Here is a 14690-nt window from a genome sequence, read left to right as displayed (position 1 = left end):
CTACATTTAGGAGGAGTATTTCAGGGACTCACCTGAAATACAGTTCAGTGGTTAGGACTCCATGCTCCCACTGCAGGGGGCATGGGTTTGATCCCTAGTCAGATAACCAAGATTCCACATACTGCACAACATGACATAAATGAATAAGTAAGTATTTTATGATAATTGCTAGAGAGAACAAATTGGCATATTTTTCTAGAGTGTTTTTTTTTTTTTTTTTTAATTTAGGATCCAATTGTTAATTTCTCAGTTCAGTCAAGGAGGTACTGAATCTCATGGATATAATACTATGGGGCTAGAGATCTCTATTTGACTCTTAGCTGCTTTACTTTAGCCATGGCAGACTTGCCACCAATCTTGCTGATTTTCATCTTCAGTTGTTAACCTGAAAACTGGGTTCACCTCTTGGTGAGTGTTGAGTCAGTAGATGCAACCAAGCCAAGGATCAAAAGAAGGAAGTATTTATTATTACTTGCAGCAAGTAAGGAGAACAAGATTCTCAGGTGACTCTGGTAAAGAATCCACCTGCCAATGCAGGAGATACAGGAAACATGGATTTGATCCCTGGGAGGAGGAAATGGCAACCCACTCCAGTATTCTTGCCTGGAAAATTTCATAGACGGACTGGCAGGCTGTAGTCTATGGGATCACAAAGAGTCAGATGTGACTGAGCACTCGCACAATTAAGGGGAACACCAGGGATCTTTCTCAAAGCATTGTCTTCCCAACATCAAAATTGCAGAAGTTTTAAGCTAAAGGTACATGAGTATTCATGAGGGGGCTTGAGCAGAGGAGAATTCAGCATAGTATTGGGGGCAAAGGTCCACAGAGTCCAGCTTCAGTTGGAGTCAGAAGGATCAACATCATCTTCCTATCCTCCACCCTTGTCAGGGCCTTAGTTCCTGTAGAACTGAAAGATACGTTGCTAAGTATGTCCCTTGAGGAACTAGGACCCTCCCCATGGCTCCACCATTGTTTCTTGAATGCTTCTCCTGAGTTTTTTCATTCCCTCCCTTAAGATCATTAATTGCTGAGACCTGTTCAAGGGCGAGCACTGTAGCCAGGCTCACATAACAAAATGGCTCAGGCCAAAATTGATTCTATGTCAAGAAAGCCATTCCTGGTTATATTTTGCCAGGGACTCTGTAACCTATCTGCTTACATAGTGGCCTAAGTATCTTTTATCTTTCTTTTCACTCCTTACCCCCATGATACCCAGATACACATCTTCATCATTTCCTGTCCTATCTGTTGAGTTACTTCTTCATTGGCCTGTCCGCTTCTGGTTTCTACCCCATATAATACTTCAGAGATTCTATAATTCAACTTGAAATTTAGATTATCTGCCAGTGTTCCCCATTGCCTCCAAAATGGCATTGCAACTCCTTAGCTTGACTTTCAGGGTTTTCCATTTTGTGACTCAATTCTACCTTTCAACCTCATTTTCCATTACAGTCCTCCATAGAGCCCTTGGGCTTCTCTGGTAGCTCAGAGGTTAAAGCATCTGCCTTCAATGCAGGAGAGCTGGGTTCGATCCCTGGGTTGGGAAGATCCCCTGGATGAAGGAAATGGCAACCCACTCCAGTATTCTTGCCTGGAAAATCCCATGGACAGAGGAGCCTGGCGGGCTATACTCCACGGGGTAGCAAAGAGTCGGACATGACTGAGCGACTTCAGTTTCACTTTCATAGAGGCCTTAGGTCAAGTAGTAGATGAACATATGGGCCATGTTCTAAGAATGATCAATAGGCCTATATAACTGGGGTAAAGGGTTTGTATAAACATTGCACATGGTTGTGATTGTTCCAAGGTCTTTCTTTTCCACCTTCAACATTCTATTGATTGTAAAACCAGACAGGTCCTTCTACCACATACATTTTTAATTTGGTTCTTCCTCTTGTCATTGATCTTGTCATTAGTCTTATCATTGTCATTAGTCTTGTCATTGCCCTAGCTTGAGTCTGGCTATCTCTCTCCTGGACTATTGCCATGGCCAACCTGTCTCTTTGTCCCATTCTCTTTAATCCAGTCATTATATTACATCAAGATATCATTCTAAAGCAGAGTGTGATCACTGCCCCTTTATAATTCAAAACTTCCGTTTGTTCCCCATTGTTTCCATTGAAGCTTATTTATTCACTAATGCGGTAGTTAGGACTCCCCAGGTGACACTAGCTGTAAAGAACCTGCCTGCCAATGCAGGAGACATAAGATGTGGATTTGATCTCAAGGTTGGGAAGATCCCCTGGAGGAGAGCATGGCAACCCACTCCAGTATGCTTGCCTGGAGAATCCCATGGACATAGGAGCCTGGCGGGCTACAGTCCATAGGGTGCAAAGAGTTGGACATGACTGAGGTGACTTAGCACAGGTCATGGTTAAGAACTTGAACTATAGCATAAAAAAGAATGCAATAATGCCATTTGTAGCAACATGGATGGACTTAGAAGTTATAATACTAAGTTAAGTAACCCAGACAGAGATAGGCAAATATCATGTGATGTCACTTATATGTGGAGTCTAATCTACGACACAAATGAAATTATTTACAAAACAGAAGACTCATAGACACAGATGACAGACTTGTAGTTGCCAAGGGCATGGGAGAGGGGTGGATTCAGAGTTTGGGGTTGGTAGATGCAAACTATTATATATGGGATGGATAAACAACAAGATCCTATTGTATATCACAGGAAACTATTCAATATCCTCTGATAAACCATAATGAAAAGGATATGAAAAAGAATGTATGTATGTGTAACTGAATCACTTTAAAGCAGAAATTAGCACAACATTGTAAATCCACTCTACCTGAATAAAATAAAAATTAAAAAAACCAAACAAAAAAGAAGTCGAGCTATAGGTCAGACTGCTTGGGGTGGGATCCTGGCTTTATGTGTGAGACACATCATTTTATTGCTCTGTTTCCTCATCTATAAAATGGGGATAATCATGTTTACAGAGTGGATAAAAATATAGTAAGTATGAAGAGCAATTAGCGAGTGCCTTGTATATAGTACATATTCAACTAACAGTGGATTATGATCACCATAAATTACTCCAAGGAGTGAGATGGACTCTGTAACTGGCTATCTTTTACTCAATTAGGGGTTTTTGAGTTAATTATTTGGCTGAACAGTTGAATTCCAATGCTCTCCTCTTTTCTTTTGAGTAGGCAGCTAAGGATTGTAACCGGTGAGTGGTTTTTTGAAGAGAAGGCAAAGCGTTTCAAGCACGTCAATGTTCTGGGCACTGATGTTGTCCGACAGTCCATCTTAAGAAGAAGTCCAGGTAACTAAAGCAAAACTGCTTTAATCTTCGTTTTGGTGGGCTAAATAACTTCTCTTTATTATGTATCAAAGACCATAGTTGAATTTCCTCTGTTGACTCCCTTAGATCATTTCAAAACTTGGTGGCATCAAATCTAAATCTTCAGTTCGTACAAGGGAAGATGAAGTTGGTAGAAAATGAAATCCACGGTCATTTTTCTCATATGTGGCACACTGAGGTTTTCAGGGAAGGCATTGCTCTTCATCACAGACTTCTTTTCCTGAATGCACTTCCAATATTTTACTAAACAGTTAAAGGAACATAAAACAGATGCCTTATGTGATTCACATTGTGGAAGAAATCTTTGGTTTTTCAATAAAGATATATTTCAGATTTAATTTAAATGTTACTTTTTCTCATCCAGGGATTCTCAACCAAGTGCTGATATTTTATAATGTGCCCCCTCCCCTAATCAGGCTAAGGGAAGTGTTTGGAAATGCTAGGGGCCCTATCTGGTTATCCCAGTGACTGTGGGGGAATCAGTGGCATTGAGGGATGCTAAATGGCCTGAAATACACAAGGCAGTTTGACTCAGTGAAGAATTATACTGTCACCAAATGCAAATACGGTACGTTCCCTACACATGAACCTTCAAGTTGTGAACTCTCAAACATGACAATGTGCTTTTTCATGTCCAGTTAAATCAGATGTGAATGAAATTGCAGCTTGCCCTTCATCTCCTATTGCTGATCACCCTTCAGCTCTGCCATCTCCCACTTCCTCTCCCTCCTCCACTTCATAATTCTTCTTGCCTGTTCACTCAATGCCAGCCCCTATATGCCAGCTGTTGAACTGTACTACTGTACTAATGTGTCTTCTTTTTGTATTTGTTTTTTATGTGTCGTATTACACATAAAAGTATTACACATAGAAGTATTACAAACTTCTCACATAAATAACAGCCAACTATACTGTTGGGTACTTAGGTTAACTTTGTTGGACTTACAAACACACTCTCAGAATGGAATTTGTTCATATGTAGGGATTTACTGTAACACTCCACTTTGAGAACGCTAGTCTGTGCATTCAGACCACAATTTAACTGCTTAAATATTGAGTGAAACGTATGTTTAGAATCATATTTCTCATCTGGGCTACAGTAAAGCTGGAGCAGACATCTGTGGGTCTGTTCCTAGGGTATCTCACCTTTCACATACTGGATAAAAATGCCCTGATTTTGAAGCCTGGCTAGGAGGCTTGGACCTGCTTCCAGGGCCCCTTCTTGGTGTTGCACTACCAAGGAAGGGCTCTCCCAGATGGGTAACTCTGGGACTAATGCCACAGAGAGAGCATAGTCGAGTTACAAGGAAGCAGTCAGTTCTGGCTGCTTCCTCCACTCAAACCTCAGCAGTGTAGACCGTCAGAAGGTATGTGCAGGGCTACTCACCCTCCCAGGATCAGATCAGATCAGTCGCTCAGTTGTGTCTGACTCTTTGCGACCCCATGAATCGCAGCACGCCAGGCCTCCCTTCCATCACCAACTCCCGGAGTTTACTCAGACTCATGTCCATCAAGTCAGTGATGCCATCCAGCCATCTCATCCTCTGTCGTCCCCTTCTCCTCCTGCCCCCAATCCCTCCCAGCATCAGAGTCTTTTCCAATGAGTCAACTCTTCGCATGAGGTGGCCAAAGTACTGGAGTTTCAGCTTTAGCATCGTTCCTTCCAAAGAAATCCCAGGGCTGATCTCCTTCAGAATGGACTGGTTGGATCTCCTTGCAGTCCAAGGGACTCTCAAGAGTCTTCTCCAACACCACAGTTCAAAAGCATCAATTCTTCGGCGCTCAGCCTTCTTCACAGTCCAATTCTCACATCCATACATGACCACAGGATAAACAATAGCCTTGACTAGATGGACCTTTGTTGGCAAAGTAATGTCTCTGCTTTTGAATATGCTATCTAGGTTGGTCATAACTTTCCTTCCAAGGAGTAAGCGTCTTTTAATTTCATGGCTGCAGTCACCATCTGCAGTGATTTTGGAGCCCAGAAAAATAAAGTCTGGCACTGTTTCCACTGTTTCCCCATCTATTTCCCATGAAGTGATGGGACTGGATGCCATGATATTGTTTCTAGAATCCCATGCTACAATTCAGCCTCTAGGTATTTGGAGTTCTCCTGAACCTTGGATCCTCTGCCCTAAAAATATTTGTAGAGGAGGATGTTTAATTCCTCCATTGTGATTATCTCTGCAAAGCTTATCTCAGCAAAACTCCCACAGGTGAGTCCCAATCTTAATCTTCTTTTAACTCGACAGATGAAAAATACATGTGTGACTGGGAAACATAAGATGGAAACATCATTGCCAGTTACTCTGTCCTGTGTTAATGTAGAAACATGAATGAAGACTAGGAAATAGCTTTCATTTCTTGCCATTTTGTGTGTAAATTTGTCTTCTGATTGTTTTTAATGAGGAGATGGAGAAATACAAAGCCAAGAACAAACCCACCAGAACACAGAAAAGTCAGATGCTTTGCCTTCTTCTGGGCAGAAGGCCAGCCACGATGGACCCAGGAGAAAGGGGTAAGACACAGCCTCTTTAAGGGAATCTTTGATCCTTGTTCCAGTCACCTGTGACATAGACACCCCCCCACCCCACTCCAGCCCCCGCTGTTTTTCAAGTCTAATGTCACTTAAGTGACCCAGAAAAGGTCAGAGACTTGACTGAGGTAACATTTTCTTATCATTTGCCTCAGGAAATGCAGTTTTAATTACTTTCAGTTTTAGATAAAGGTCCCTTCTGACCTGAACCTGTGAGGATTTTGCTTTCATTTGACGTATCTAATCTTATACAAAGTGAATCCCTTTATTTCTCGGTAGAAGGCTTCACGCTCAGGCCAGTGTTGCCTGTAAGGAGGTGATGACTACCTTTGTTGTAGTCGACACCAACCCCTCCACCCTCCCCAACCCGCCCAACCTGAGGGCTGATGTATGAAACGGCCAAATCCAAGATTTTTTTTTTTTTTATTTAAAGTAATTTATTTTAATTGGAGGCTAATTACTTTACAATATTGTATTGGTTTTGCCATACATCAACTCTTAATAGGGCTTAAAACACTGTCTCCCCTGTTTAAAATGCAGGTCTCCTTAAGGAAAGAATCATTTGGCTACCTCACTACATTCAGAAAGCAAATCTATGTGTCATGTACTGAGAATAGGAATGGGAGGCCAATAGGGAGGCGCTGGGAAACTGGAAATGAGAAGGTTCCATCAGGGGAGTCAATAGGCCCCAAAAATGCAGGTTATAAGGACTGAAAGGCATGACTTCCCTGGTGGTCCAGTGGTTCAGACTTTGCCTTCGAATGCAGGAAGTGTGACTTCAATCCCTGGTCAGAGAGCTAAGATCCCACATGCCTCATGGCCACAAAACCAAAACATAAAACAGAAATAATGTTGTAACAAATTCAATACAGACTGTAGTGGTCCACATCAAAAATTTAAGAAGGACCCAAAGGGCAAAGTATTGCTTCATAGCCCTGCCTGTTGCAGTCTCTATAGTCTCTATCTCTCAGTCAGCTGGTGGCCAGTTCTGTGGTCCAGGTAGTGAAAATCCTAATCTATACCAAGTGGCTTTATGGTTTGTTCTGAGTAGTGTGGGGCTTCCCTGATGAGTCAGTAGTAAAGAATCCACCTGCCAACACAGTAGACGTGGGTTCAATCCCTGGGCTTGGAAGAACCCCTGGAGAAGGGAATATGGCAACCTACTCCAGTATTCTTTCCTGGGAAATCTCATGGCCAGAGGAGCCTGGCAGGCTATAGTCTATGGGGTCACAAAGAGTCAGATATGATGGAGCACATACACACACATTGGGTAGCATGGCTTTGTTCTCAGCAAAAGCCAATGTGAAAGGCTGCCAGTCCCTGAGCCTTCATCTGTCTCTACAGAAAGTGTATTTTTTTTCTTTTTTTAAAGAATCTTTTACTATGAGTAGGTGTGAATCCTAAATGTCATTTGACTCAAACACTCATGACTAACCATGACTTCGTTAATTAGCAGTGATGAATGGGAAAGATAGCTAGAAGGGCCATATGTCCTATATCTTGAGCCTTCCTACCATTCTAAACCTATTTGTCTCCCCTTGGGGCTCCCACAATGGCTTGTGCCTCTGCATCACTCTTGATTTTGTACTCTGACATGAAGCCCCTCCTTACACAAGAATGTAAAGTAAATGAACTGATCTCGCCAGATACACCCCCTCTCTCCCCTCCTCTTAATTGTAAGCTTTTCTACTGGCTTTTTTACTTTTGTGCTGCAGTATTCAGCATGGTGCCTGGCCCATCAAAAACAATCAGTGATCTGATTGAATTCGGTGTGGAGCCCACAAGGGCCTCTAGGAGGTAGAGTGTGTGGACCCCAGGCCAGGTATCACTATGTGGGTTACAGAATGGCGAGCCTGGAGCTGGGAGACAGTAAGGAGCTAAACAGTACCATGAATGATATACATCCTGAATTGTCAAGAGAGTCCTAGTGCTGGACTGAGCTCTGCTGAAACTCCAAACTGGGGTCTGATTGTTCTGTCGTCAAAGAATGTAACACCTAGTTGGAAAGAAAGGTTTAAAGGTCCACACTTGAAAAGTTAATAATGTAGAGAAGGATTTTAGGAAAATCTAAGATGGCAATATGAGCAGCCTGATAGCCCTTTTGAAACATGGCAAGAAGTTTGTTGTTGTTGTTCAGTAGCTCAGTCGTGTCTAATTCTTTAGCGACCCCGTGGACTATAGCCCACCAGGCTCTTCTATCCATGAGATTTTCCAGGCAGAAATACTGGGTTGCCATTTCCTTCTCCAGGGAATCTTCCCGACCCAGGGATTGAACCTCTGTTTCCTGCATGGCAGGTGGAATTTTTCCCAGTGAGCTACCAGGGAAGCTGTATGACTACAAAAGATATGAGAACAAATAATTAAATATTAGATTATCAATGTTGGGAGGGCACAGGGACCATTGGGAAAGGAATCAAATTCTAAGTGGGACTTGATGAGGAGCTTGAAGGAGGGAGAGGGCCCAGTATAACAGAAGAGGAGGAAGAGTGAGTTCACATGGAGGAGACAGGAAGCAGCTATGCAGAGGTAAGGACATGTACACAGTGGTTCTCAAAGTAACATCATTTGACATGATATTAAGTGCTATTCTCACCAAAAATGTAATTTCCAGGCAGACTGAAGCTTCTAACACTTTGACGAGACACTCCACACAGTGGTCTTTGAAACAGACAACTTGGCAGATCCTATTAAAATTGTCTTAGTACCTCTGGAATAGTTTTTCCCCATGAGAAAACTATAGCCAGTGAAGTAAATGAATTGGTCTCTACCAATACCACACAAAAGGAAAATAGCTTTGGTTTGTCTTTATGTGAGTGCATTTGAAAAGATGCATGTTTGAGGCTTTTGGTAGCTTGGATCATGACCTGAATGTTAGTTTCTGAAAAGCTCTTTTTGCTTAAGTTCCAAATAATTTCGGGAAATGGGAATGCAGTCAAGTTTGATGTGGTGTGAGCCATTCCATTGTTCAGACTTATTACCCCAGGGCATGCATGCAGTCACTTATTCCTCAAGAACTGGCTGGGTTGTAGTTCATGCCAGGCCTCCCGCTAACCTTAGGGGATCTGACAGGAAACAAGAAGAACAAGAGTTGTCCTTCTCATGGGGCTACAGTCTAGTAAGTTGCTACATTAGTTGATCCCAGAGGATCATCATAGCTCTTCTGTCTGAGCAAGGTGAGTTCAAACTCCCCTTTTCTCAGCAATGTGTAAATAAGTTCAGCCCCGTCAGTGCTTCTCCATTCTCAGGTGATAGTGGTGAGTCCCCAAAGTCAATGGTATTTTTCTTTGAAAGACAGAGTCCTAGCTTACCAGCAGCTGGTATGGCTTTGGGAGAATGCCCTCACCACCTCTACTGATACCTTTGACATTCTGTTGCAGAAGCCATGGGGACTCCCCAGAATTTCTCAGCCTCAAGTCAGCTTCATTGAAGAATTATATATGTTGGAAGTACAATAAATGGTATTCTTAAAATGATATACTTAAGTGTTTTATTATTTTCCTTTTAAATACATGTACGTATATATGTAATTTCAGATTTCTTCTTAGCAAGTTCAGATCAGCAACCAAAGGAGAAATCATCACTCCAAAAACTGAAAGTGGGCGGAGCTACAGCTTGGACTTAGACAGCCACAATTTTTGGAGTTTAAAGTCAGCCCTTGGTTCTGACAGGTAAGACACATAACAGATTGGCCAAAGGAATAGACTGAGGACAGGGTTGGTATGTGCACTCATGCTCAGTCACTTCAGTCATGTCTGACTCTTTGTGACCCCATGGACTATAGCCTGCCATGCTCCTGTGTCCATGGGGATTCTTCAGGCAAGAATATTGAAGTGGGTTGCCATGCCTTCCTCCAGGGGATCTTCCCAACCCAGGGATGGAACCCAGGTCTTGCACATTGCAGGTGGATTCTTTACCAGCTGAGCCACCGGGGAAGCCCAGGTTTGTATATTTCTATCCAAACGATGCTTCTAGATACCTGCAATGTATTCCCTCTCAGAGATCTTCTAATACGTAACGTGAAAACCCAGGAGGATAGTTTTTAGTTGAAATGGTAAACACTTATATTTCTGGAATTACAGCTATGGAAATCATCTGTGCACTTGCATGGCTGAGACTTGATGTCTTTTGGGGACTCAGGGCTGCAGTTCACATGGATAAATCCAGGAAAATAAATTGTTTTCATTGATTTCTTGATTTTTTTCTGTTTAAGCTTTGGAAAAAGAAACCTCTAGGTGTCAATTGCTTGCAACTTTAAAAAAATTAATAATAATTTCCTTTGAATTGCCTCAGAGAATTTCCACAAAGTCCACTTCTTTATAGTTCTACCACCTCTAACTTGTTATCAAAGGGCCAGCTCCTCAAATCTCCCATGCATAGAGCTAGCACCTTGTTAAGAAAAGTAAAGAGAGAAAAGATAGCCAAGAGCCTAGTCATCTCCTATCAGGCTGAAATGTTCTTTATCCTTTTGGAACAGAAGTCAAGGCTGATTTTCATGACTGGTATATTATCAAAGGCAACGATGAGAAAAAAGATCTACCCTCATGGGTCATTAAGAGCACAGGTAGTGTCCATACCGATATCTTTTTTCCTATAGCATTCCTACAAACTTGTGTCACTTTATGTAAAACTTCAAAGAAAAAAATAAAACAAATCATTTCTCATCCACTATCAAAAGATTATGATTGTATTCAGTCCTTTCCAAATTCTCAAAGAATGTAGCTATATTTCCTTTATGATAAAAAATACTTTAAACCCTCATTGCATTTGTCCTTGAAATCATTTCCTTTGACTTCTCTTGGGGTGGCCCTCTATCTTGTCCCATAAAACCTTATGTAGGAAAATCTCATTTTTGGTTTTGATTGCTGAGTTCCTAACTCTCAGACAGGGATCAAAATTATTTAGAGATGCTATTTTTGTTCAGCCTCGTGGGGACTCGCTGGATGAGCTATCTTGGCTCATATTTCAGGCTGGCATTTAAAAGGAACAATATATCTATATAAAGAGGAAAGATGGAGTCCCCCGTTCAAAACACTTAGTCTCCTGGCTCAATGAAGAAAATTAAATTATTTCATTTACAGTTACTTAAGAGTAAGGGTCATACTCTCCAATATCACAGTGCTTACACGGTTGTTTCAGAATCTACCTGCCTGGGTTTATTCCTTGAGTCTTAACAACTTCTGCGTGTAGATATAGTTGACCCTGAAATAACATGCTGACCCTACCCCCTCACTTTACCTGTCAAAAATCCGAGTATAACTTGACAGTAAGCTTTTCCTATCCACAGTTCCTCTGTATCCTCATGCAGCTCCATATCCAAGGATTTACCCAACTGAGGATCCTGGCGTACTGTAGTGTTTACTATGGGTAAAAAAAAAAAAAAAAAAAAAAAAATCCATGCATAAAGAGAACCACACACGTAAAGCTATAAAGCCATATGGATGTGTTTTACCAAAGACTGGTGTATTGACCCAGGGGTCTCTTGTTGTAAATTGGAAGGTTGTCACTAAACAGACTTTATCTTTGAGATTGTAAATACCCAAGATCAATAGATAGAATATAATGGTCAGGGTGCTTTGGTTTAGAGATAGAATATATTAATAACAGTCAGGGTGCTTCGACGGAACCACGCCAAGAACAATGTGTTCCCAATAAGAAGGAGAGTCAAGATGTTCAGGAGATCAGTAGAGCACAATGTCCTTTTCCTGAAACATGTATTTATCGTAATGATGACTCATTCATTAAAGGACTGCCACTGTGAGATGAGTTACATTATCCCCAAATTATTCCTTAGGAAGTGGGAGCAGGAGGTGGCCTATCTTTTCTTCACTCCCATCCCTAAAAGGTGTTAACTCCTTTTTTATTTTCTTGGAGCTGGAGGAATTCTGCAAAGCCAAGTAGTCAAGCTTGCAGAACTTCTTTTCTCATTAGGTTCTTCAAGCAGAACTGCAGCCTCCCCTGTAACAGCAGATTCCCCAAAAAAGAATTTGCAAGATTCTGGCCTTTGCCGTCTATTACCTGGCCTAGCTTAGCAGTTAATTCCCCCTTCTCCTCTTCCACGCATATTTCTTCATAGTTCATTGCTCTTTTTCTGGAGCAGCTGGGCTTGAGCATCGTTTTTAAAAACTCATATCGGAGTGGAAATGATTGTTTTTCAGATGCCTGGTTAGACTTTATTTCTTTTCAGGAGTTTCAAAGCAGGGAAATGTGTGAATGGCTTAGGCAAGGTGCAGCAGCCTCTCAGAGGAACATGGCAAATGGCTCTTCACTGGTTTCTTGGGACTTGACACATGAGACAGCTGCGTTTTGTTTTTTTAAAGGCATATAAATGTGAACTGTAATTAACAGAATACTCTTCAAGGCAGTGATTCCTAATTCCTTTCACGCTGTGATGAGTTGTCAGTGTGGTGTGATTTGTGAGATATCTATCTTAAATCTTAAAAAAAAAAAAAAAAAAGTCTTAGCTAATACTGAAAACAACAACAAAAAATCAAATAGACTCACAGACTTTGAGAAGGAACTTATGGTTGCTAGGGAGATGAGTGGGGGAAGGGGATAGTTAGGGAGTTTGGGATGAACATGTACACACTGCTATACTTAAATGGATAACCAAAAAGGTCCTACTGTATAGCACAGGGAGCTCTGCTCAATGTTATGTGGCAGCATGGATGGGAGGGGAGGGGAGTTTAGGGGAGAATGGTACATATATATACATGGCTGAGTCCCTATCCTGTTCATCTGAAACTGTCACAACACTGTCTGCTAATTGGCTATACCCCAATACAAAATAAAAAGTTTAAAAAAAAATCCCACTCTCCTAGAAATGAATCCTCAGACAAGGATTCTTAAGTGAGTAATTTATTAATTGAAATGATTCTGGGCTACCAGAATTGAAATGAGCTACCAGTAAGGGAGTAAGTGACCTAGATGGGTGGGATGGAGAGGGGTCAGAGAGAGGTCCAAGAGGGAGGGGATATATGTCTACATAGAGCTGATTCAATTTGCTCTAAGCAGAAACCAACAAAATATTGTAAAGCAACTATACCTCAATTTTTTAAAAAAGCAAAGAAGATGAGAAATTTGCTGTCTCTGGTGAGGTATGAGTTTGAGAACTCAGCTTAATCCTGCAAGAGATCCTGGGGCATAAAGTATTGGTATCTCTAGGTTTTTACATTTTGAGGAGCTGGACCATTGCACTTCTGTCCCAATAAGTCATTGTTTATAGGTTCCCTTAGATTGGGTTTCCAGATTTAGCAAATGATGATACAGGATGTCCAGTTAAATTTTTCAGGTAAAAAACTTAAAAAAAAATACGTTTCATGAAATCTTACTTGTATGTACCACATAAATAGTAGTATATTTTTATACTAAAAAATTCTTGATTGTTTATCTGAAATTCAGATTTAACTGAGAGTCAGGGGAGGCATATTTCAAGGCATGCTTGGCCTCCAGCACTAAAGACAAAGCTCTGAACATCATAAGTGCAAACCATTAGCAGAAAAGTACCCAGAAGCTTGGGATGGGTAGGTGGAGCCTGCTGCAAGGGATCTGAGGGTATCTGGAAGGGGACATCAATACTGTCCCCTAAAATACAGGAATAGTGGAACTTAGAACTGAAAAATTGATTTTGTTCAGTAAGAAGATGGATAAAGGATGCTGTTGTGTTTCTCAGCAGCAATTCTATCATGACATTGGAGGATACGGCAAGTATTGAACCACAGGAACCTGTACCTCTGGCAACCAACCAGTTTCTCCTGTCCCCCAACCCCACCCCCTGCCCAAGCACATTCTAGTTTTATCCAGTTGTTCTTAATTGCTCTCTGGGAGGCCCGGGACTGACTGTCACAGTCTCTGTGAAGCTTCACAAGCTGATTTGGTCAGCTCTGATCCAAAAGCAGAAACCACACCATTCATGGCAGCCCTTACCTTCTTAGCTGATCCTCATTCTTACCCTTCCCCCAGCTCCCTCCTTCTGTCTCACCCTCTCCCTCTGTCTCTCTCTTTCCTTCCGGTAAATAAGACATGTTTGGTATCTTAATGACTAAAAAAGTCATTCTTTCCTCATATCTATTATTTTGGGCAAAATAGGTTGATGAAACCCATTCTGTCATTTTGTGACGCATCCTTTTTTCATCACAAGTAAAATCATCTTCCTGTCCCCAATGTCATTTTCATTAACATCTTTGAGATTAAGATGGCAATTAGGCAGCATCCTCATACTACTATTTGAAATATTAGCAAGCTGGGAGTGTTTTAGCTCTGAGTCAGGACCACTTCCACAAAGTTAATACTGGTTTGTTTTGTGCAGTAGATAAAATGCTGTATAGCTAGTTTCTAATGCTCTGAGCAAACTCCTTTCCTTACCAGGCTTTAAAAATTGTTCAAATTTATAGTACATCTCTAAAAGTACATCCAGTTCATTCTGTAATCCTAGCTGTGAGAGTTTTGTGATGCAAAAGAATAATGGTTATAAGGACTGTTCTCCAAAGGAAAATTACTTTCACCTCTTTCCTGTGCCTCTGCTTAATTTGTCCGGTGCTAATTCCTTTCTTCCTATTTTAACCTGCTTTGAGTAAGCTCAGCCCTTCTTAGTGGCAGCAAAGGGTGAGCAATTAAAGCCACAAGCTTCACAGATACTAAGCCTAAAGCAATTTGCAAAATCCTGGTGTCCTGAGAAAAATGACTCTTCCTTCCATGAAGTGATAGACAGGTGACAGAAGAAGTGAGAAATAGTGGAGTTATGAGAGTATGTGATTTACTTGAACTGTGGCTGTATCCATTAGAGTTACATGAGGTCTAGAGTGGGCTTCCCTGGTGGCTCAGATGGT

At 41.4% G+C, this 14690-nt stretch overlaps 1 protein-coding gene across 2 annotated transcripts in view; it reads left to right on the top strand.

Annotated features, from left to right (window-relative positions):
- SYTL5 (synaptotagmin like 5) overlaps positions 1-14690 on the top strand; it is a 104780-nt gene that overhangs the window by 43098 nt on the left and 46992 nt on the right. For both annotated transcript variants that reach the window (XM_005889416.2, XM_005889415.2), the window contains exons 3-5: positions 3175-3290; positions 5739-5847; positions 9399-9533. In XM_005889416.2, coding sequence (XP_005889478.2) covers positions 3175-3290; positions 5739-5847; positions 9399-9533 — 360 coding nt within the window. The remainder of the gene's footprint in view (positions 1-3174; positions 3291-5738; positions 5848-9398; positions 9534-14690) is intronic.

Source organism: Bos mutus, chromosome X (assembly GCF_027580195.1).
Source record: "Bos mutus isolate GX-2022 chromosome X, NWIPB_WYAK_1.1, whole genome shotgun sequence".
Classification (NCBI taxonomy): domain Eukaryota; kingdom Metazoa; phylum Chordata; class Mammalia; order Artiodactyla; family Bovidae; genus Bos; species Bos mutus.
This window is presented reverse-complemented; position numbering and strand designations above follow the sequence as displayed.